Here is a 21,425-nt window from a genome sequence, read left to right on the forward strand (position 1 = left end):
TGTAAAAGGTCCCACTTTGGAGATTGTTTAACGTTGGGCTCCACATCTCCGACCCCCCTAAAGTCCGGCCCCCTTGAAAAATGTAACGACGAAATACCCCTTTTATAAACCGATTTAAATGTAAACCTATCAACGCACAATAATACAATCATTGTCAGGCTCTCCCGGTTCGCTAACCTCTTCTCCATCGTTCAAAGCTTCTAAACAGTCCCTATTATTTTCCTGTGCTTCATAAACGTTTTTTTTGCTGACCAAAAGCTCGTTGGGATCCGGAATCACCCTTTTCCTTTTGACCGGCCGTACCGCCTCCAATTTTGCTTTTAACAAACTGATTTTTTGCTGAGCTTCAGCCAATAAGATATCCTTGGTTTCGAAGCTTTTTTGGACTTTTGCAAACAAAAGCCGTGAAGTGGCGTTACTTTTTTCGGACCGGGAAATTTCCTGTAGTTGAAGTCGAATATCTCGGGTCGTTTTAGGGGTTTTCCAAATAAGTAAAGACTGGTCGTTAATTTTTTGGGTTGGATTTTCCGGTGTTTTATCCCTTTGGAAGCCGTTATTTTTACCTTTTTCGACGTTGGCGTTGCTATTTTCTAATAAAAAAGGGTTTAAAAGTGGTTTTGCCAAGTTCACCGGCCATAACCCCGTCGTACGCCAACCAGATTGAATGGTTTTTGCTATAAATGCTTTTGATCTGGCTTTTCGATAGCAAAGTAGAAAGTTTCGTTTCCCAACAACCGTTGAACAGCAAAACTGGTTTACAAATCCCAGGTGACGTCGATAAGCTTCCTTTAACGGCCCAAAAACCGATAAATCCAACGGTTGAAGAACGTGTGACGAATGAGGGGGTAAATATAGGAGTTGAATATTGTTTTGCAAGCAAAGAAGCATAAATTCGTCCGTTATATGTGATCCATGGCCATCCAGAACTAATAACCGCTTTTCAGGGGTTAAAGGTTGGGTATACGGAATAAACACCTTTTTTAACCATTCGATACCTGTTTCATTATTTGTCCACCCGTTTTCGGTTGCATGAAATTGCCAGGTATCGAAAGGACTTAAATCAGCTGGAAACCATTGTTGCTGTACGTTTTTCCCCTTAAATATAACGAGGGGAGGTATAACAGCCCCCGTAGCTGATACACATTCGATTATGCTCGTCCAACCCCGCGTTCCAGGCTCTTTTCGCTGTAATGGCCGGATTTTATTACGCCCTAACACCAGGCCATTAGATCCTTTGCCTTCCATTATACCTGTTTCGTCCATATTCCAACGGTTGGCCGGTTTTATAGTATCGACAACGGGATTTTTCAAATAGGACCACCAAGATTTAATTACCTCGGTTGTAGCCCCATTAACCCGGGCATTTTCTATTCGCCGGGGTCTTTGGGTTTTCAAAATTGGATATCGGGCTATAAAACGGCTAACCCAATGTTTCCCAAGGCTTTTTCTTTCTCCGGCGGCCTGAAGAATTCGTTCCGCAAAATAGCGTAGTTCTTGATGCGTTGGCGGAAGGCCTAACGCGGCCTGCGCAAGTACCCAATCTGCCAAATAGGTTTCCTGCTCCTGTGAAAGCCTTTGACAAAATCTTTTCGCTTGTTGAATTGACTGGGCCCCCTTTAAACGATCGTGAAGGGTACTCCGAGGAATACCCCATTTTTGCGAGGTTTTGTGAACTGATTTGCCATTTCTTATGTCAGAAATGGCAGCAAGAAGCTGATTTTCAGTGTACTGTTTCATTGGAAGGTTTGGAGCAAGAATCTTCAAAAATCAAGTTCTAAAGTGAAAAATTCGTCTAGATATTTATAAAATAAAACAAAGGGTTGACGTGGCTGAGTAGATATTTTTAGGGGCCGGACTTTAGGGGGGTCGGAGATGTGGAGCTCAACGTTATCAGACATTGGAGGCTGAATAAATGGTCCCTTTAATAACTTAAATAGTACAAGAAGGGCACGAGAGTCTGAGAGACTCCCCTATTCTGGCCTCAGACTTCCTACTCTCGACTGTTGCAGTTGAAACACCATTTTTCCGCATCTTTTTATTACCCGGCTCGATCAAAACTCCTTGTGTGCCCCTTATCAACACATCGTAATAGAGTAAATTTTGAAAATGATACCAGTCATTTTTATTCAAGTTATAGCGCTGGCAGCTGCCGCCGCGAGTCTCCCCTCCGGAAACATGTTACTCACGCGCGGCACCAATGAAGATGTTTGCCCCTTACTGCAATTCATATTCACAAATCTCCAAGACCATTGCTGATTTAGATAAACACTATATTTATATAGTGTCCACAAAGTATAAAACGGAGACGTTGGTGTCGTACGGGTATGAGAAACGTCGGCCAAGGGCAGCCCGGGGTGGGGGACTGCGTCTTGATAATAACTGCCGGCGGAAGACCGAAGATGCAAAAACAATGCTGGATAACAAGCGGCTTCGTGCGCTCTTGGAGGAGCGAGAAAGCAACCTGCTAGATATTACTTACAAGCAGGAGTCCCTGCTGCCATCTCATGCAGAAAATAAATCATATAACACTCTGACGGGTATTGGTATCATGGTGGCAAGAATGAACCAAGATTTAGAATGACTACCAAGCCACGTTGAATTTGAATAGCTGGACAGAGTTTCATTAACTGCCTTCCAAGTAAAGCTACTTTGAACTAACGCATCGCATCTGATTATGAACATGAACATTTGAGTCAAGGTCCTTGTAACATAATCCTGTAAAACAGCCCATCAAAGTTCATGATGAAATCCCTCGGTAACATATTCTAACTTCGTGTAGCTCATGAAACAATTGAGTTATCTCGTCCCAAAACATTAGTACAATTGCTGCAATTATCGGCCAGATCTTCCTTCTTGAGGCCACCTCATTCTCTCAGAACATTACTCTTGTGGTAAAGATCGATCTGAGTGACAAAAGATTCAAGATCCTCAGTCGAGCATCACGCGACCAAAGTAGGGCGTCATGTGAAAGTTGGCCTTGGGGGTAGGCTTCCAAGCACCAAGCAGCTGCTCTGGAAAGGTCGCGTTGGAAGTGACGGTGCGGAAGAAGTTCATCCTCCACTTGGTGCCCTTGACCGTCTTGCTGTCGAGGTTGAAGAGACCCAAGGGGATGCGGGTGTACGAGTTCCAGTACTCGGTCTTCTTGTCGATCTCGGTGGCGGTGGGGAAGGGGATGCCGAGAAAGGCCGTGTCCATGGGCTCGTCGCGGACCTTGCTCGGGTTGTAGATGATGGCCTGGAAGGTGACGTTGTTGGGGTTGACCTCGAACTCGAGGTACGTGGCCGGGTCGTCCTCGCCGAGCGCGATGAAGGCCTCCATTACGCTGTACTGCCAGATCGGGTCGTTGTTGCCCTGCGAGGCGTTGAAGTGGAAATCCTTCTCGTCGAGTGCCGTGAAGTTGAGGTGGATCGACGTCTTGTCGTAGCACATGGTGGTGTGCGTGCGGGGGAAGGTCGTGTTGTCGTCTTTGGGGACGGGGTTCTGCCAGAGGACCATGGACCAGTGCGGGCAGGCTGGGACGATCATGTCTTGGTCGTCTCCGTTGAATTGACCAGAGACTCCGCAGACTCCGGAGAGGAGAGCACCGGCAGCGGTGAGAAGAGCAAGCTTGGAGACCATCATGGAGTTGATGACTAGCTTGTTGGATTGGGGTGGTTGAAATGGTTGATCAGTACAGCAGAAGATACAAGTGAAGCGTCGCGATGCTTGATGTGAGGTTGATGTGAGAGTTTGTGGGACAAAGGTAAAATTCGAAGAGTTTACGAGAGATTGTCCAGAAAACACTGATGGAATGAACGTAAATGTAGGGCTTGGTGACAAAATCACGAGAAGATTCTGATCCCACACGGCTTTTCAAGAGGAGCCCTGCAGATAGTGGCCTGTGCTCTTCCAAAGATGGCAGGAGCAGGTAGACAGTCGTTCTGATCCAAGTGCGCCAGTCGAGTACCGTGGGTGCCTCAGGTAAGGCAGAGCTGTAGGTGCGGGAGGATGCGTACTCTCGCTGCCTTGTGCTTCTGCGTCTGCAACGCGGGTATGTGTCCCGCCGTCTAGACCAGAGCTATCCCTCGTGCACTTGCCTGTTTTGGAAGGCGCGCAGTCTCTGATCTTGATGGGCCCGGCAGAGATTTGCTGACAGGCTGGAGACAGTGAGGGGTGGCGAATCCTTCCTCGATCCTTTGCTGCAGTCAACGTTGCACCATACCTCAAGTGCTTGACTGTGCTGGTGCGGGGAAATTTCCGAGTCCTGTCATGAAGCCTGAATCAGGCTGGCTCATCGGGAATTGACTTGGCCTCGATGAGTCCGAGATCAAAGCCTGCAAGATTCCAGTGCAAGCAATGCGATATGTATCCGCGCATATGCCAAGCTTAGTTATCGATTTATTGACCACTCTATTCACTGCCCCTCAGTTACAACCGCTGCTATGCCCCGATTATGTGGTTTTCATTGATGCATTTTGATTTGGAGTGCTGTGCGGATTCCTGACTCACGGCAGCTTTTCATCCCTACATTTTGTACGCCTCCAATACAGGCGCAAAACACTGAAGCTCAGCAAAGATCACTAGCAAGTAATATTTCTCATTTGTTCCGCTTATGCATTACTGGGTCATCAAGTCATATCATTATCGGCCTCTATCTCTAATTATTTTCGCCCTTGCGCTCTACAGCATCATCAGCTCATTATCTTCCACTCGCCGGTCCTGGTATCGTGCATCATATTCGTCGCCATCATCTCTCCTCCCTTGAGACTCCCCGCCTCAACCCGACCGCCACCAACCTTGCCGTTGGGATCCCTCTGTAACCTGTTCTCCCCGCCCTGAACGGTAAAGTTGGCCAGAGAGATCTCGAGTCCGTTAGCACTCCTGATGTCTGGCGTGCCAAAGAACTGGGCATTGACGTCGGCGTAGCTGATATCCAGCTCATAGTACCCGCGATAATACGACTCCAGCCACTGCAACGAAGGGTTCATACCCTCCAACATCTTTGATGCAGCATTCCCCGCCTCCAATGTCCCATTCTGACCGATGACGCTACTCGATGCCGACACGGCGGTACCGGCGAACTCAACGCCGATGGCACCCTCGCCACTCGTGGAGTTGTAAGGCTTGGCACCCTCCCAAACCACATCCGAGGCCCACGAGACGTGCGTTTCGCCCGTGAGGAATACGTTGTTGCTGATGCCCATGCCGTCGGAGAGCGTCTCAAAGGTGCGGTTCCGGTTGGCCTCGTAGGCGTCCCACGCGTCGGCGTTGACCTTGCCGTTGGGCCCGACCATGGTGTGGCTAAATGCGAGCTGCGACCCGATCAGTCGCCACTTGGCCGAGCTCCCCTTGAGAGTCTCTTGGAACCACTCCTCCTGCGTAGGGCCCATGAGCTCGCTCGACGCGTCGTCCTTGGGCTTGTTGGTGTGGTCGGTGTCCGAGTCCAGGTCGGGGCTGGAGCGGTCGTACACCCTCGTGTCGAGCATGATGAGGTCGAACATGTCGCTAAAGGCAAACTTGCGACTCACGCGGAGGTCGTCACCCATGTCGACCTGGCGGATCGGCATCCACTCAAAGTAGGCGCGCACGGCGTTCATCTTGCGCTGGTCGGCCGAGACGCCGCCGTCCTTGACGAACGAGTCCTCGCTGTTGTTCATCTCGACGATGTCTCCCTTGTACGCGTTGTCGCCGACCTCTTGGTCGCCCCACACGGTGATCCAGGGGAACTGCTGGTGGCTGCGGCGCAGGCCGTCGTCGGTCCGGTACTGCGCGATGCGCGTGCGGTAGTCGTACAGGCTGACGATCTCCTTGTTCGGCTTGGGAACCCGGCCCAGCTCGTCGCCCCAGCCGTAACGGCCGTTTTCGTACTCGTAAATGTAGTCGCCCAGGTGGACGACGTAGTGGATCGAGTCCTTGTTGACGGCGTTGCCGTAGGCGTTGAAGAGCCCCTGCGCATAGTTTGCGCACGAGTACACTCCGATCCTGATGTTGCGGACATACGAACTCAAGCTCGAGCTCCTTTGTGGGAGCGACTTGGTTCGTCCCAACGGGGACTTGTTGTCCGAGTTGCAGATGTTGAATTGGTAGTAGTACGTCGTAAAGGCCTGCAGGTTGCTCGCGATCACCTTGACGGTCCAGTCAATGTCTGAGCTGGTGAAGACGGTGCCCGAGTCGACTGGAAACTCGAGCTTCGGGTCGCCGGCAATCTTCCACTCGAGGCAGACCGGGGCGGCGCTCGCCTGAACCCACCTATCCGTCTCGAGCAACGTGCCTTTGCTCTCGACGGTGACGTTGCTATTGTCGTTCTCGGCGCCGATCGGGGCGGCTCTCGTCCAGATCACGACGCTGTCTATAGCCGGATCGCCCGACGCGACGCCGTGGGAGAACTCGAGCGTCTTGGGATCCCATGCCGTGTGCGAGAGGTCACGGCTGTGCAAGCGGTGGCGGGCGGCCACCTTGGGGATCGAAATGCCAAGGGAAGGGTGGTTGTTTGAAGGGGAGAAGTAGTTGAGGTTGCCAGTGTACGATGCTGCGGCGCTGGACGCGAGCGCAGCAAAGGCCGCGGCGAGGAGATGCATGCTGGGCAAACGACTGCTCGGGATCACGATGGGAGCATGGATGGCAGAGGGGAGGGATATAGCTTCGAACTACGGGAACATGTTTGCTCTACTTATACTACCAGGCGCACGATTCCATACTAGACCACACCACATCACCAGACGAACTCTTCCGATGGCGGGTGCGGAGATGCCGCGGTACTGCAAGGATCAATGATCAGTCAATTATTCATTAATGTCCTCCCAAGGCCGCGGGACGAACCGACAACCTGTGTGATAAAGACGACGAGATTGTGCGTCGTGTCGTATACCCTGGCCGCCTGGGCATGATGGATAGATAGATCAACATGCCGAAAAGGGGGGCATTGGGGCTCTTCAAGGGCTCGTTGGCAGCAACTACCTTGCTTCCAGCTCGCTGACCGTGATGCCATGTCAAGGATCCCCCCGTATCCGTTGCTGCAAACGTGCCCAATGGATCGCGCGATATTGGCTGCTGATTAGGACGACGACATCCGTAAATGATTCTTCCCACTTTGATAAGGATGATCGGCCGACGGTCCGGGACATACCCTGAACGCCGACCGTTGCTGGACCCGGCGCCAAGAGTTTCTGTGACGACTTTATTTTCTGCTTCTTCCCGGTTTCATGTCTGCGTCTCCGAGTCAGCGCCCGGCCGTGACGTTCTCGCACGTGTGGAACTGCTGCCGGCAAGCTCGAACCTGGTCGTTGGGGACTGACAAGCTTTTTTAAATTACTGCTGTAGATCCTTGCTGCAAGATAGGAGGACTTTCGGTCGTTTATTTTTGTGAAATCGGTGGAATCATGAGATCTCGTCATGTAATCTACGGGGGTTATGCTTGACTTGATCGTCCATCTTATCTACACTTCTCTAGAGGTGGTTGTATCGCTCTTCTTTTTTTGTTCTTTGACCCCTTAATATTATCAGAAGATCTGCATATGAGCTGGGATTAGGTCGTATGGCACATTTTGCTTTGAATTTTACGTGCGAGTTGCTCGCGCTGCAAGTTAGCTGGCGCTGTAGATAAAAGCCCATCAGTCCTGGTGCCGGGACTAACAATGCAGAGCAAGACCGACAGAATCATCAAGCTATGATGCTCAATTCTGACGAGCCTAATATGCGTTGTTTTCCAGTGAGGAGGGGAAACGAGTGTGAGTGCTAGTTCGAGAGAAAATCCCAAATCAAACCGCCCTGTGCAAGAATTCAAACGGAAGAAAATTCGAGTTCATGTACCTGTTCGTCCCACCTTTATCAAACCAACCATAATATGTACGGCCGCCCCGAGTATGAATGGCTCTCTTATAGCTTGCTTGCGCAATCCCTCTGGATCTACACTTTTGGTCAAGGTTTAGGCGCAAGAGTAATTTTCAATGCTGATAAGACAATCTTCCCTCCAAATAACTGAAACACCATTGACTTCTTCAACACTTATGCGCCCCCTGATAAAAATTACTCATGTGGGGGTGTATTGCACCATGCCACCAAGGTTCAAGATACTCCAGTGATCTTCTTGTCAGTGACGTTTCCACCATCATCTTCCAAAATAGCACTTCTTCAAGCTCGCCTTAATCGTCCTCACTCGTTATCTCTCCAACGACAACATCCTCCTCAGCATCCACATCTCAATCCTCTGCATTGCGCTTGCCCCTGTACTTGCACTTTGGATTCGCAGCAATTCAGGCGCTGATGCAGCCAATGTCAACGTTCCCGCCGACCCCATTCCTGTTCTCATAGCACTTTGACCCGTGGTGTTGAACTTTTCCTTGTCGCACCTCCTCCCCTTCCACTTGCATTTTCGGGTTGGTGGCCGCGCAAGCGCTTATGCAGCCAATGTCAAGGTTCCCGCCTATGCAGTTTCTGTTTTCGTGGCACTTTGCCGTGCAGGCGTTGAATTTCTTCTTGTCGCAGCGCTTGAACGGGTTTGGGAAGGCTGTGGCGCGGGCTTCTGGGTTGTTGGCGTTGGGGACGTCGAGGGCCTGGCGTGTTCCGAACTTCTGGGTTGGGAACCGTCATCGCGGTGACGTTTGCGGCACTGGCGAGGATGGTGGGGGAGTGCATTCTGTTTGCTTGCAAGGGATATTCAGGTGATGATAATGGATGAATGGAGGTTCTTTGCACTCTGTATACGCTCAAAAGATTAGGTAGACTAATTTTGGATGACTGAATGCGATGATAATGGTTTGGCTCGCTCTACACAGACAATACCTTTGAAAAGTCCACCACTTTACACCAGCAACACTCACGGGATCTTCTCACCAAAAGCCTTAAGGTGTCGAGTTACCCACTTCTTCCATACTCCGCCCCGAATTAATGTTTGCAAATGACTGTAAAGCTCACTCATCTCATCCAGACAAAACATACATTCTCACTTGAGCGGTTACCCGGCATCCGGTATCTTAACCTCAACCTGCGCCTCTGCAGCGGCCAAAAATGCCAGGCTTGTCAGCCGCCTCAGTGGCGCTGCGGCCAGCCAATGCGACCAGACCACGCCGCGGAGGATGCTTTTTTTTTCTCTTAGACCGCAATGCCTCGCGTACTTTCGTCCAATCCTCTTCTTTTGTAGGTATCCTTGGACTTTTGCTTCTTTTGCAGTCTATTTGAAGCCACCGGCAAACGGCAAAAACGGCGGTGGGAGATTGTCAGCTGGCATTTCCTTTTTCGTCCGAAAATATCGATTCCATCAAAGCCCCCAACCATGCGAGGCCAAGATCAGCTGAACCTGTCAGCCCTACGCCCCGTGGCCTGATATGGGATGAAATGGAGGACTCCGACAAGCTGGGTCGTCAGGCATCGGAGCAGGTAAGGCAAATAGGACTTGGCGAAAACACCAGAAAGCACTATCATGACCGATGCATTGACAGGATTATACTGATGGCGGTCTAGTGTTGTGGTGCTCTTCAAGGAGGTTGGTCGACAAAGAACGGGAGAATAGCGTCAAAGCTTTTGGCTGTCCAAAGTAGACTGAGAATGAATATACAGGTGCTTCCTAATTATCTGCTGGAGTAACCAGCTGAAACTTTTTAATACAATCAACGAAGCTGGGGGTATAGAACGAAAAAGAAGGCGCCAATAAATAACATCTCCAAGAAGAAGAGTAAAAGCGAGCCCAAAAGAGACATCTTTCCAAAAATAAAAAAAATATAAAAAAAGACACCATGGAAAGGCAGCCACTCGCCAAAAGTCCCGCGCCATTAATTCCACGCCATTAACACCCACAGTTACCAATGTTCATGCACCCTCTGACCCCCAGGGATGTCCTTGTCCTGACTGGTCCTGTGCTCCGACCGGACCTCGACCTCGTTGGAGACGACGATGCCCCTCTCGGGCGGGACCAGATCCGCCCCGCCGCGCTCGGCACTCCTCTTGATGCCCCTCAGCTTGATGTCGTGGTCGTCGACGATCCTCTCCTCGCTCTCCGTAAAGGTCAGCGTGCTCGTGCCCATGTGGTGAAAGTTGGCGCCGCTGTCGCGCGCCGCGGACCGGCTCTTGGCGTAGGCGTTGGTGCGGCTGGCCCCGCTGCCGCCCACGGTGCTGCTCGCGCCCGTTTCGAGATCGCCGTTGCGCGCTCCCCCGCCGATGGTGCGCACGTTGTTTCCGCCGGCTCGGTCTTCGGGCGTCTTGTACTCCTTTTTGGTCGAGCGCAGGGCCGTGGGGAGGTACGGGCGCAGGATCTGTCGGATCAGCGGGAAGATCATGGGCAGGTTGGTCGTCATGACGGCGGTGAAGGCCTCGCGCGTGCCCCATTGGCCTGCTAGTTGGGCGCCGTCGAGGGGATCCTGTGCGGCGAATGGAGATGTTAGATCTCGAGTTCAAAGACGGTAAAAAAAAGTAGCTGGCTGTGGTCACACATACAACGAGGACGTAGATGGTTTTCAGGATGGCGCAAACAAGCACAAAGATGCCAGCGCCAAGAACGATCGTGGATGCAATCTTCTTTCCAAGCCTGAGCGTCGAGCCCCAAAGAAGAGGCAGCGGGATCGCGATGAGGTAAATGTCGGTTGCGACGTTGGCAGCGAATGATGACCATACAATCGGGTCCGAAACAGCGGGCTGGCACTGGTCTGTTGAGAGGGGATTCGGGTCAGCCACAGACAAACAGATGAGATGATGGGACAGGGAATGAACGCACTGCCGGGATCAGGCGAAATCTGCCAGTAGTTGCGAAACGGTCGACACCCGAGGAAGATGGTGAGGATGGTGCTCAGGAACGTGGAGATGACGAGGAAAAAGCCGACGTAGATGCGCACTCGGTAGCGACGCCCAAGACCCTCCACCAGGCGCATGTAGAAGAAAAGCATCGAGAGCTTGAGACTCCATATTAATGTCGAGTACATGGTCCACCCGGCGATTTGGATCTGAGAGCCAATGATTCTGCCATTTTTGTAATTTTGGTGGTCAGTATAGACGCGCATCAAGCCAGACGTTTGCTGGTCGATGTTGACTAACCTAAACCTATATTCGGGGCTGTTCGGGTCCAAATTGGCGCGCTCCTCGGGAGTCATTCCGTTGTTGGCAAAACCCTTGGCAACGTTCCCTATGCTGTAGCCCAGTGAACATTGGCTGGCATATCCAATCTGCGGACGCAGGTGCCACGGTCAGGTTACATGCTTCTATTTCCAATGATTGCGCATGCTGATTTGGTTTGCGAAGCGGGAAGGGAACGAGAGGGGAAAGAGAGACAAAAAAAAAGAAAAACAGAGAAACAATAAACACTTACCAGTCCAACCCAGACCAAGTAATCATCCGCTCGTAGATTCGCAAAACCATTGGCCTTGATGCGCGCATATGTACGAAGGATAGTCGTCAAGGCACCGATGGTAAAGAGCGTCCACAGCTCAATGGTGAACCTGTGGAAACCCTCCGCCGCCGCCGCCGCCGCTGCTGCCTGGGCGGCGGCAGCTGCAGGATCTGTTGCGTTTGCTGCCGACGACATTGTTGCTGATTGCTAGCTGTGGTATGTGATCGAGATCGACTGTTTTGCTGAGGGGGGTTGAGGGCAACAAGGGTCTGCAAGGACCAAGCTGCAACGTCCCCGTTAGCAGCGGCGATCGACGTTTGTTTGGAGTCTCTTGTAGCTCTAAAACGGTCGTACAGGATCTATTTTTTCTCTTCCTCGGGTAGTCGGAAAATATCTGGGATCGGAGGGGGGGATGGGGGGTGCCTTGTCCCTTTTTAAGTTCTCACAAACATGTCCCCAAGGGGCGGGGCCGGGAGCTAGGTATAAGGGGCCGTGATGTAAGGTAAAAAAAAAGTATGGTGCGTGTGTGGCAGGGATTAAAGATGCAAGAAAGAGATAAAGAAGCAGTAGCTAGAGTAGTAGTAGATATAATTCCAAAACTTGGAATTTTTGCTACTCGCATTTAGCCACCGTCCCAGGCAAACAGAGCGAAGCAAAAAAAGAAAAAACCTCCCTCCCTTGCCTCGCTATCTTCCCCCGTTTCTTTGCTGCGTGTTAGACTTGGCGTCGACCCAGAACCTCTTTCTGCAACTCTACCCCACAAGTATTTACTTTTTCTGTTCTCTCTCACCCTCGCCCAATCTCAAATCACGGACCCAAAGGGGAGGACAGGAGTTGCTTTTTTTATGTTTATGTGCGGCTGAGCCTGCCCCGGGTCGCAGCACATGAAAAAAATCTACCCTAGGCTAGACCTGATCAAAGAAGCTGGCTCGGCATCGTCTTTGTGTTACAATGGCTTGGCATCTTTTTTTTTCTTGTCTTGGGAGGGAAGCAAGGGGAGGTACTCCGTAGAGTCTGTAAAGAAGCAAACTTGCAAGGCCGTTTTAGCGTGGCTTTCTTTTTCTGACCAGTTAGGAGGTTTCGACGATCAGCTCGGCTTGTGCAAGTCCAGTTTCTCTGCAACGCATGTCTTAAAATGAGTCTAGTAGCGTGGGCGCCGTCATCTTCGGCGCCGGCCACCGTCGGCAGTTCCGGAAACACGGGGAATACGCTATACTTTTTTCTTGCCTGTTGTCATCCTCCCCCAAGCCTTGTGATCAATGCGTGTAGCACTGTCCATTAAGAAGACCCTGATTTATTTTTTCCGAATAGCAAAATTGCTCGATGCAGGGCAAGGTACCAACATGCGATTTGTTGGCTATTAAGTGGGCTACCTAAGGTACGCAGCTTTAGTAGAGGTCAACTGCGCATTTGTTCCAAGCATTTTCCAATACCGGAATATATTAGACTACATTAGCATGGCACTTGCTGCAAGTGGCAAGTGCTGCAACCACTACCGTACGTATGTCACTTTGGCCACCCTACGATGCGGGAGATGCCATTCTGTACGTACGTCGTAAGTGGTCGGTCGCATGTTTGTCCAAAGGCGAACTGTGAGTGGGTCTCGTGAGAAGGTTACTACCCGAAGGCTGGAAATAGGTAACGTTTTGGTAGGTGCCTCAAGTACCTTTTTCAAGCCCCCTTTCCAGTTTCCAGGAACGCAGGGGGCTTGTTCCAGCGATAGAAAATAAAGTCCAATATGAATCCCGGCCATTAACCAAATCCGTATTGTACCACATTTAACAACAGGGTCTTTTGGCCGGATTCCGGAATTTCTATTTCGTTTTTTCCCCCCTCTCTTAGCGAAAAAAGAGATGTGGCGCCTAGCGGGTGATCTTTCTCGAGCAGGGATGACGCTGTGGCGGCTTATGGGTCTGGGGTCCCGTCTGATTTAGTGGGCTCCGGCATCGTGGAAAGTTGACGACGCGGCCAGCGCTCAACGACGTTAGGTTGTTCGGGTTGTTGATATGGATATCTAAACCTGGTTGTAATCGAAGTCGATACGAGCGCTTCGCGAAATTTGAAGGGGCTCCAAAAATTTACGAATTCGCAGCGAGCGTGTGATGAAGCCCACAACTCCCTACAGAGCACAAAGCACAAAACTTGATCGGTATCACAAGATTCCGAAATGCACGTCCGTGCCTAGATTGTGCCTTTGTGCTCTAGGTAGGGTAAGTCAACTTAAATTTGATGTGCCATAAAAAAACGTCTGGGGATGCTCGGACTAGGGGCAGTTACGGTTGGCTCCGTCAAAAAGTTCGGTTGAACCAAGAGAGGGACCAGCAAGAGCCAGTTAGCGAACACTGCCAAGCACCGCCAGTAGTCCAATGCCGGACCGGTCAGATGCATATACCGGCGACATTTCTTGACCAGGAACGAGTCTGAAAATGACCTAGCGACTTCGTTTTCTCCGTTATCGCAAAAGCCGCTGACCACACCAGTGGGTTTCGTCTAGCGTCCACGAGCTAAGCAAAATAGCCCTCTGGCCACCGTCCATTCGGCGAAAAGGGACACTACAAGATGGGAGTTTGTGAAATTTCCCGTTTGCCGTGCTGCGTTTGCTCTAGATCTAGTCATTAGCAGATTGGCGAGTACTTGCAATGCCATACGCACTGACTCGACCCCATTTGACCCCAGATTTGAGCGCGCGCGGTTCATACAATGTGATCTAACAAAAAGACCCGATTTACTTACTATCTTAGGTAATGTCAAAGCTCCTTGTGACAGGATGACAGGAGGATGCTCCCGTGGTTTGGTAATTTCCACGGTGGTCTTGGTGGTCGCGATTTCATTTTGTTCCCCCTTCACTACCTCCCGAGCAGCCAATTGGCATAATAATATACGGTTCGGAAAACAAACGACGATTTGACATTATTACAAGAATATCGCGCCGTTGACGATGGGACATAGGTCTTGCTCTGAATTGTGGCACGGAAATGTCAATTCTGTGACACGCGTCCAGCGACGCTTGGAAGGGAATACACGCGCAAAGTGACCATGTACCAAAAGTAGCCACAAAACACTACCAAGCACTACTTGGTGTCGTCACTTGTGGTAAGGTGGAAGCCCCATGTCGACAAATTTGCCAAGCAAAGCGTGCCGTCTGCAACCGCCATCCCGACCTCCCTCAGTCTGTTCCCCAATCTTGGGACAGACTCCGCTTCATAGAAGGCACAGGGGGTGGAGATTGCGACGATATGACTTTCCAAGTTCGCAAGGCCTCTTTGGTGGTGCTGGTGCTTTCGGGGATTATACATACGTAGTAAGCAGATGCACGGCATCCTTCCCCACCCCCTTTAATCCCAGTTTGGCAGCTCAAATCCTTGGCAAAAAAGGGGGGTTATTCTCGTTTTTTTTTTGCTGTTGATATGGCTGTGATTTGCATTGGAAAATTAGTCTTTCGATAGACCGACTGCAGGTCAGAAATGAAAGTAGTGGAGTCGTCTTGGGGACGGGACAGACAAACACAGGCGGATTGACAGCGGTTCACACGGGAGCTAACCGAGACAAACGACAGAACCACTCCCATGCCTGCCGGCCCCACGCTCTATTGAATAAAAGACACCCCCTATGGCAAGAAAAGGGTTACATTGACCTGTCAAATTGTTCAAATGGTAGATATAGTAAGCATTCAACGTTGAGATGCCCAGCCGTCACCTTGTTCGTTCTGCATGCAAGCTGAGATTTGTCCCACACACCACTCTCGCTCACCTCCACCTGCAACGTCCATCCCCAACGGCGAACCGGGTTTCTAGCCCCTCGCCACCACGCTCCTTTCTGGATTGATCTACTGGAGTTGTGGCACAAGTCGGTCTGTTTTTATTTTTGTCAGTCTTTGGTCCCCTTTTGTTCCTTTTCCTCGGGAATCGTCTCGGCAGATTGTAGGATCCGGCTGTCTTAGATCTTGTTTAGTCTCATTGCCACTCCAAAGTTTAAAAAACCAAACAGCGATCCCTTTCTTTTTTTTCCTTCTTGGAAAACACATTCTAGAAAGGAATTTCCCACTCTTGCTCCCTTTCTTCGCCCATCATGTTGTACCGGTTCAAGATGGAGCTGATTGCCAGCGCCGCTGTGCTTTCGAGCATTGCGTCTGGCCTCGATGTCAACGTCGCCAGGGGTTTGTCAGGAGTTTGCCCTCGGGATAGCGAGTATGCCAAGCTCGGCTGCAGCCTGTCGCCCGGGTCAAAAATCTATTTCCCTGGCTCGGCCGAGTTCACCGCTGCAACCGCCCGATGGTCGAACCTTGCCCCGCCCAAGGTGGACGTTGTGGTTGTGCCCGCCACCGAGGATGACGTTTCCAAGACTGTGAGTATATGTTCTGGCGGTGACGATCCCATTCTAGATGATCGACTAGGTACCTAAATTAGTTAGAAAGAAGGAAAGAGAGGGGGCGTAGATTGATAATGACTGCCAAGCTATGCAAGCTCTTCACTGACACGTTGTGCTCCCGCAGGTTAAATACGCCAACAAGAATAAAAAGCCCTTCTTGGCATACAATACCGTCCATGGAAGCCTCACCACATTGGGCCGCATGAATGGTGGTATTGAGATCTACCTCAACCAGCTCAACGGCATCGAAATTGCCCCTGACGGCCGAACCGCCAAGCTCGGTGGCGGGGTCCGGTCCAAGGATGTAACCAACACGTTATTCGCTGCTGGGAAGCAGACCGGTAAGCCGCAAAAGCCCGCCTATCTTAAGATCCCGCATCTTCTAGATGTCGATCACTTTGAACAGAGCGCTGATCAGGGATCCAGTCACCGGCACGTGCGAGTGCGTCTCCATGATGGGACCTGCCCTTGGAGGTGGCCACGGATGGCTTCAGGGACACTATGGCCTCGTGGCCGACAACATCGTCTCCTTCAACGTGGTGCTCGCCGATGGCTCCCAAGTCACCGTCGACCAGTCTTCGGATCTGTTCTATGCCCTCAAGGGCGCCGGGCACAACTTTGGCATCGTCACGTCCATCGTCGCCAAGGTCTACGATGTGACGCAGCCCAACTGGGCCATCAACACCATGGTCTTTAGCGGCGATAAGGTCGAGGCTGTGTACGCCGCCGCCAATGAGTATTTTGTCAAGGACGGCAACCAAAACAAGTCGCTCGTCAACTGGTCCTACTGGCTCAACAGCGCAGACCTGGACCCCAACAACCCCATCATCATCTTCTACATCATTCAGGAGGGCGTCGACGTCGTAGACAAGGCCTTCACCGACCCCTTCACCGCCATCGGGCCCTTGGCCTCGACCCCGCAGTCTGGCAACTACACCGAAGTCTCAGGCTGGGCCGGCGTGGCCGACACGGCCCCTCCCTGCCAAAAGGACGGGTCGGCGAATCCGCGCTTCCCCATCTACCAGGAGCGGTACAACGCGACGGCCATGCGCACGGCATACGACCTGTACGCCTCGCAGGTGGGGCCGAACGAGAGCCCCTTCCACAACAGCATCTTCATGTTTGAGGGCTACCCCGGCCAAGGCATGCGCGCCGTGCCAGCGGACTCGACGGCGTTTGCGCACCGGAGCGAGAACCTGCTCAACGCCCCTCTGATCCAGTACAAGCCGGGTTCGGCGGAGCTGGACGCACGCGCGGAGAAGCTCGGCAATGACCTCAGGCAGATCCTGCAGGATGGGTCCGGGCGCACGGGTCTGCCGCCTGCGTACGTCAACTATGGGTACGGCACGGAGCAGCAGACGCAGTTTTATGGTGCTCAGCCGCGCATCGACAAGCTTTGCAAGCTCAAGAAGAAGTACGACCCGAACGGCCGGTTCAACTTTTATGCGCCGCTGCAGTGCGGCAAGAGTGCAAACTAGATACTGGGTGGAATTGGCTGAGGATTTGGCCGTTTTCTGTAACTTGGTGAGGCAATCATGATAAAATCGTGATTCAGAGCACACAACGTACATGATCGAGATATATGCACATACCTGACGTATATAGACAATGTTACAGAAGTTACATATAACCCGCATCCCCCATCAGTGAACAAACAATTGCCCTGAGGACCGGAGTTCGGAATGAGAAAAAAAAAAAGAAAAAAAAAAAAACCTAACCCTGAATGATACGAGGCTGAGCCAAGTTTCTGGGCAACGTTTAAATGAATTACGTGTCCATGTATAGAACAACTGTCGGTACAAAAAAGCAACTCAAGTCAGGATATCCCTAGCTTCGCCTCCCGGTAAGGGCCCCCAAAAAATAACTGCGGAGGTCTCGAGCGGGCAAGGCGGGGTTGACACGTCCAGCTCCTACCATCTCCGCTAGCTTAGGCAGTCTTGTCCGTCTATCTAGAACTAGACCTAGAACTAAGTATAGACCCCGGGTAGCAGTGGGCCAATTTCTTGCATCTAACCCACTGGATTGGACAAGTATTCCAAAGTCTTAGTCAAAGGTTTGGAGTACATCAACATACCCGAATTCCTTCCCGCACGTTCGCTTGGAGCCAAAAAGCTTACCCTACGTAGTACTTTCAGAGGGCACAGTCTGCTACGTCAAACTTACGGCACGCTTACATGGATTGTACCTGATTATGGCGCTTAACAAGCTTTCGTCATGACCCGAGTTTTTTTCATCGGTTATCCCGGCCTGGACAAAGATAGCCGTCCTGTCCGACGTCGGCAAGGTTTTTACCTTGCTTGAGTATTTTTTGCTGCGTGTTCCCCCCCATCATCCCATACCCGACTCGAAAATAATAACCCATGCGATTTTAAACTACCTTGAACCCGCGATGGCTTCCCGCTCCAAAGGCGCTAGAAAAGCAACTTTGATGGTGTGTCCAAACGATCGGCATTGTTGTCCAAGCTCGTTAGATTGGATGCGCTGAAGACCCCTTGGGAATTTTACTTGTTCATTGCCCAGAAAAAAAAAAAAATCTTCGAAAGGGTTTCTCCACCGCGTCAGATTGTCGCCATGTCCGTTGTCAACGAGACGACTGCGCTGACCAAGGCGACAGCGCAAAACCGCCACAAAGATGCCATCCATACAGCAGCCACGTCTGAAGTGGGCGCCAGCGAGCCAGCTAACAAACGCGATTCTGGCTCGGGGCGGCAGGTCTCCACGGATGCTGATGATAGCGTGCTGGAGATGGGAGAGGAGGAGTGGAGGGCGGCGGAAAAGAGCCTCGTGCGGAAGCTGGACATGCTCTTGATGCCCACGCTGTGGATCCTATACCTGTTCAACTATCTGGACCGCACAAACATCTCGCAGGCCAAGCTCAGTACCTTTGAGAAGGACCTAGGTCTGGTGGGGAATCAGTATAACGTTGCCGTGTCCATCCTCAACATTGGCTACATGCTGATGCAGCTGCCGTCGTGAGTGTCACTATATCCAGTCCAACGACGGACAAGAATAATAAACCATCAGACAAGACCGCTAACCAGACATGCAAAACAAAAGAAACATGCTCCTCACCCTGGCCCGCCCCTCCCTCTACCTCCCCTTCTGGACCTCCCTCTGGTCCATTGTATCAGCCTCCACCGCCAGCGCAAACTCCTTCGGCCACCTGGTGGCGATCCGCTTCTTCCTCGGCTTCGTCGAGGCCCCCTTCTCCCCCGGCGCAATCTACCTGCTGACGTGCTGGTACCCGCGCCGCGAGCTGGCCCTGCGCATCTCCATCTTCCTGACCGGCCTGCCGATCGCCACCGCCTTTTCGGGCCTCATCGCCGCGGGGGTCCTGGGAAGCCTCGAGGGCGCGAGGGGAATCGCGGGCTGGCAGTGGCTGTTCATCATCGAGGGGGTGGGAAGCTTCGCCTTTGCGCTGACGTCGCTGCTCCTGCTGCCCGATTTTCCGGACCAAAAGAGGCGCAGGTGGTCCGCTGTGCGCTGGCTCATCACGGAGAGGGAGAGGCGCGTCGCGGAGGAGCGGATTCGTCGGGATCGGGTTTCGGTGCCTGGTGCCGACGATAAGGGCGTCTTTCACGGGCTGAAGCTCGCGGTGCTTGATGTTCGGACGTGGATTTTTGTAAGTTGCACAACCAACACAGCGCCTTCCATCAAAAACGAGAAACAAAAGCCAAGACAATTGTCACGCTAACGCCAAAAAAACCCAGGTCCTAATGGTGACAGCCAACCACGCCGCCTACGGCTTCCTCAACTTCTTCCCGACCATCGTCAAGGGCTTCAAGCTGGGCGGGCAGACCGAGACCCTCCTGCTGACCGCACCACCGTACCTGGTGTCGGCCTTTGTCGTGCTCTACGTCGGCATATCGTCCGACAGGAGGCACGAGAGGGGCCAGCACATCGCCATCCCGCAGATCATCGCCTGCGTGGGCTTCATCATCACGGCGGCGACGCAAAACGGACCCGCGCGGTACGCGGCCGCGTTCCTGTACATCTCGGGCAGCTTTGCGAGCCTGGCGCCGCTGTATTCGTGGGCGAGCTCGACGCTCGGCGAGACGCCGCAGGAGCGGGCGTGCGCGCTCGCCATCGTCAACCTCATCGGTCAGCTGGGCAACATTGCGAGCCCTTACTTTTTCCCTCCAGGGGATGCCCCGAGATATGTGATGGCAAACATGCTCATGATGATGTGCTCGGCCATCGTCGTAGTGGCCAGCGTCGTCATGAAGGCCATGCTGAAGCGGGCCAACATGGAGCTGATTAGGAACAACCCCGCAGCTGTGGTCTATACCTTGTAAAAGCTCCAGAGGGATCGGCTGGAACTGGCTGGATGATGAACGGCCGGTTTATACACCGTCTGCCGATGGTCCAAAGGATACTTTGAGGATGTGAACAATAATTTATATGTTGATACGGCATCTGAGAATGCAAAGCGCATTCGTCGGTTGAACCAACAACAAGCCTCTGTATATCTCAAGACATAGACATATTCAGGATAAGATATAGACGCAAGATAGACCATGAACCATCAGAACCACACGAATGCGTCATTTTCCTAACGCAACGTATACCCAAAAAAAAAAACTATTTTCTTTTATTTCTTCTCTTCATCACCGACGGCAACAAGCCGTCCAACGACAAGGTACTTGCTCTCGAACCTCTCCTCCCAATCCCTCAGGGCAGCCAACTCATCCGGGCCGAGGTCGTCCAGCTTGTCGAGCGGGCCGTTGAGGTCGAGGGTCAGCATGTCCTGGTCGAAGCTGTGGTGCGCCAGGCCGCGGCTGGCGTCCCTGCCTGCAAAGTTTTCATAAGGCCCTCCCGGTCCGTAAAAGTTGCGACCGGCCGTAACGTCAAAGACTCGGCCCCGCACAGCCAGGTAGACGGGCTTGCCGTCCTGGCCGTTGTAGTGGATCAGCGTCGGGGGCGTAAAGGTCCGGAAGACGGTGGCGGGTGCCTCTCGGGGCATGGGGGGCGGCGGGGCGGGGCGGAACACGGCGTAGAGCGTGTAGGCCACCACAGCGAGAAGGATGATGTTGAGAGGGGTGATGAAGCTGGCTCTGTAAGAGGGGCGGGGCAGTGGCGGTTAGTAATCGGCACAAGACGGAGACCTGGGGATCAAACCAGGAGCGGCGGTGGTAAAGGCGTACTCGGTGGCCGGTTGCTCTGCAAGCTTCTTGGCCTCTTGGGCTACTCGCTGCTCAACGTAATCCATGGCGATGGCTTGATTGGCTTGAAGCAATGATTGGTGATACAATCTGCGGGGTCGGCCGGTTGTTCAACGGCAGGTGCTTCTGGAAAGGCGTCTTGGTCGAATATAAATAATTCCCGTCAATCGTCAATCGGAATGGTCGGTAAATAAATGGGCCGCAACTGCAATGGGGCCAAGGCTGAAGAAGGATCCGGAATGTACGGTAATAATAGTGCTGTGTCGGACTCGGGTTGTTCGGTCGGAATTCAACTGCGTCAACTGCGTGGGAAAGTGACTTGTCCGACTGGTTGGTGAAGGGAAGAGCCGAATGGGGCACAAGCTCCCAGGACACCCCACTAACAACGGCCAAAGGTTCCCACTTTACTGATGAGCTAACCTGGAGCTGCACCATGCAAAGCTTCCAGAGTCCGGAACTCAACAATAAACTCTTGCATCCCCATTGAATTTTGTACTACTTGTTGTACACCGCAACCACGTGATTCGAAAAATGGATCAAGGATACAGGGAACCAATTTCCCATCATTGACATGTTTGGAGAATACTGGACACATCTATTTA

At 52.1% G+C, this 21,425-nt stretch overlaps 7 protein-coding genes across 7 annotated transcripts; 2 read left to right on the forward strand and 5 right to left on the reverse strand.

Annotated features, from left to right (window-relative positions):
* Positions 1-2,928: 2,928 nt before the first annotated feature.
* MGG_00281 (uncharacterized protein) lies at positions 2,929-3,618 on the reverse strand (the record flags this gene model as incomplete). Its single annotated transcript, XM_003718769.1, has 1 exon — positions 2,929-3,618. One exon carries the CDS (start codon positions 3,616-3,618, stop codon positions 2,929-2,931), a length of 690 nt encoding a protein of 229 aa, XP_003718817.1.
* Positions 3,619-4,670: 1,052 nt separating this feature from the next.
* Positions 4,671-6,557, reverse strand: MGG_11613 (alkaline phosphatase D; the record flags this gene model as incomplete). The annotated part of the gene is made up of 1 exon (XM_003718770.1): positions 4,671-6,557. The coding sequence occupies one exon, from the start codon at positions 6,555-6,557 to the stop codon at positions 4,671-4,673; it is 1,887 nt and encodes a 628-aa protein (XP_003718818.1).
* A 1,674-nt stretch (positions 6,558-8,231) lies between these two features.
* MGG_00278 (uncharacterized protein) lies at positions 8,232-8,613 on the reverse strand (the record flags this gene model as incomplete). The annotated part of the gene is made up of 2 exons (XM_003718771.1): positions 8,232-8,465; positions 8,563-8,613. The coding sequence occupies 2 exons, from the start codon at positions 8,611-8,613 to the stop codon at positions 8,232-8,234; spliced, it is 285 nt and encodes a 94-aa protein (XP_003718819.1).
* Positions 8,614-9,773: 1,160 nt separating this feature from the next.
* On the reverse strand, positions 9,774-11,488 carry MGG_00277 (uncharacterized protein; the record flags this gene model as incomplete). Its single annotated transcript, XM_003718772.1, has 5 exons — positions 9,774-10,331; positions 10,408-10,616; positions 10,685-10,926; positions 11,002-11,129; positions 11,273-11,488. 5 exons carry the CDS (start codon positions 11,486-11,488, stop codon positions 9,774-9,776), a joined length of 1,353 nt encoding a protein of 450 aa, XP_003718820.1.
* Positions 11,489-15,361: 3,873 nt separating this feature from the next.
* On the forward strand, positions 15,362-17,139 carry MGG_00276 (FAD binding domain-containing protein; the record flags this gene model as incomplete). Its single annotated transcript, XM_003718773.1, has 3 exons — positions 15,362-15,637; positions 15,786-16,002; positions 16,088-17,139. 3 exons carry the CDS (start codon positions 15,362-15,364, stop codon positions 17,137-17,139), a joined length of 1,545 nt encoding a protein of 514 aa, XP_003718821.1.
* A 474-nt stretch (positions 17,140-17,613) lies between these two features.
* MGG_00275 (MFS transporter) lies at positions 17,614-20,241 on the forward strand. The gene is made up of 4 exons (XM_003718774.1): positions 17,614-17,714; positions 17,788-18,633; positions 18,719-19,283; positions 19,372-20,241. The coding sequence occupies exons 2-4, from the start codon at positions 18,233-18,235 to the stop codon at positions 19,954-19,956; spliced, it is 1,551 nt and encodes a 516-aa protein (XP_003718822.1). The 5' UTR covers positions 17,614-17,714; positions 17,788-18,232; the 3' UTR covers positions 19,957-20,241.
* On the reverse strand, positions 19,971-21,148 carry MGG_00274 (membrane-associated progesterone receptor component 1). The gene is made up of 2 exons (XM_003718775.1): positions 20,806-21,148; positions 19,971-20,715 (listed from the first exon to the last, which is right to left on the reverse strand). Exons 1-2 carry the CDS (start codon positions 20,868-20,870, stop codon positions 20,253-20,255), a joined length of 528 nt encoding a protein of 175 aa, XP_003718823.1. The 5' UTR covers positions 20,871-21,148; the 3' UTR covers positions 19,971-20,252.
* Positions 21,149-21,425: the final 277 nt, after the last annotated feature.

Source organism: Pyricularia oryzae, chromosome 5 (assembly GCF_000002495.2).
Source record: "Pyricularia oryzae 70-15 chromosome 5, whole genome shotgun sequence".
Classification (NCBI taxonomy): domain Eukaryota; kingdom Fungi; phylum Ascomycota; class Sordariomycetes; order Magnaporthales; family Pyriculariaceae; genus Pyricularia; species Pyricularia oryzae.

Coding starts and splice junctions, on each gene's coding strand:
- MGG_00275 (XM_003718774.1), top strand. CDS start 18,233: ATGTCCGTTGTCAACGAGACGACTGCGCTGACCAAGGCGACAGCGCAA. Junction 18,634..18,718: donor ATGCTGATGCAGCTGCCGTC/GTGAGTGTCACT, acceptor GCAAAACAAAAG/AAACATGCTCCTCACCCTGG. Junction 19,284..19,371: donor ATGTTCGGACGTGGATTTTT/GTAAGTTGCACA, acceptor AAAAAAACCCAG/GTCCTAATGGTGACAGCCAA.
- MGG_00274 (XM_003718775.1), bottom strand. CDS start 20,870: ATGGATTACGTTGAGCAGCGAGTAGCCCAAGAGGCCAAGAAGCTTGCA. Junction 20,716..20,805: donor GCAGAGCAACCGGCCACCGA/GTACGCCTTTAC, acceptor CCCCTCTTACAG/AGCCAGCTTCATCACCCCTC.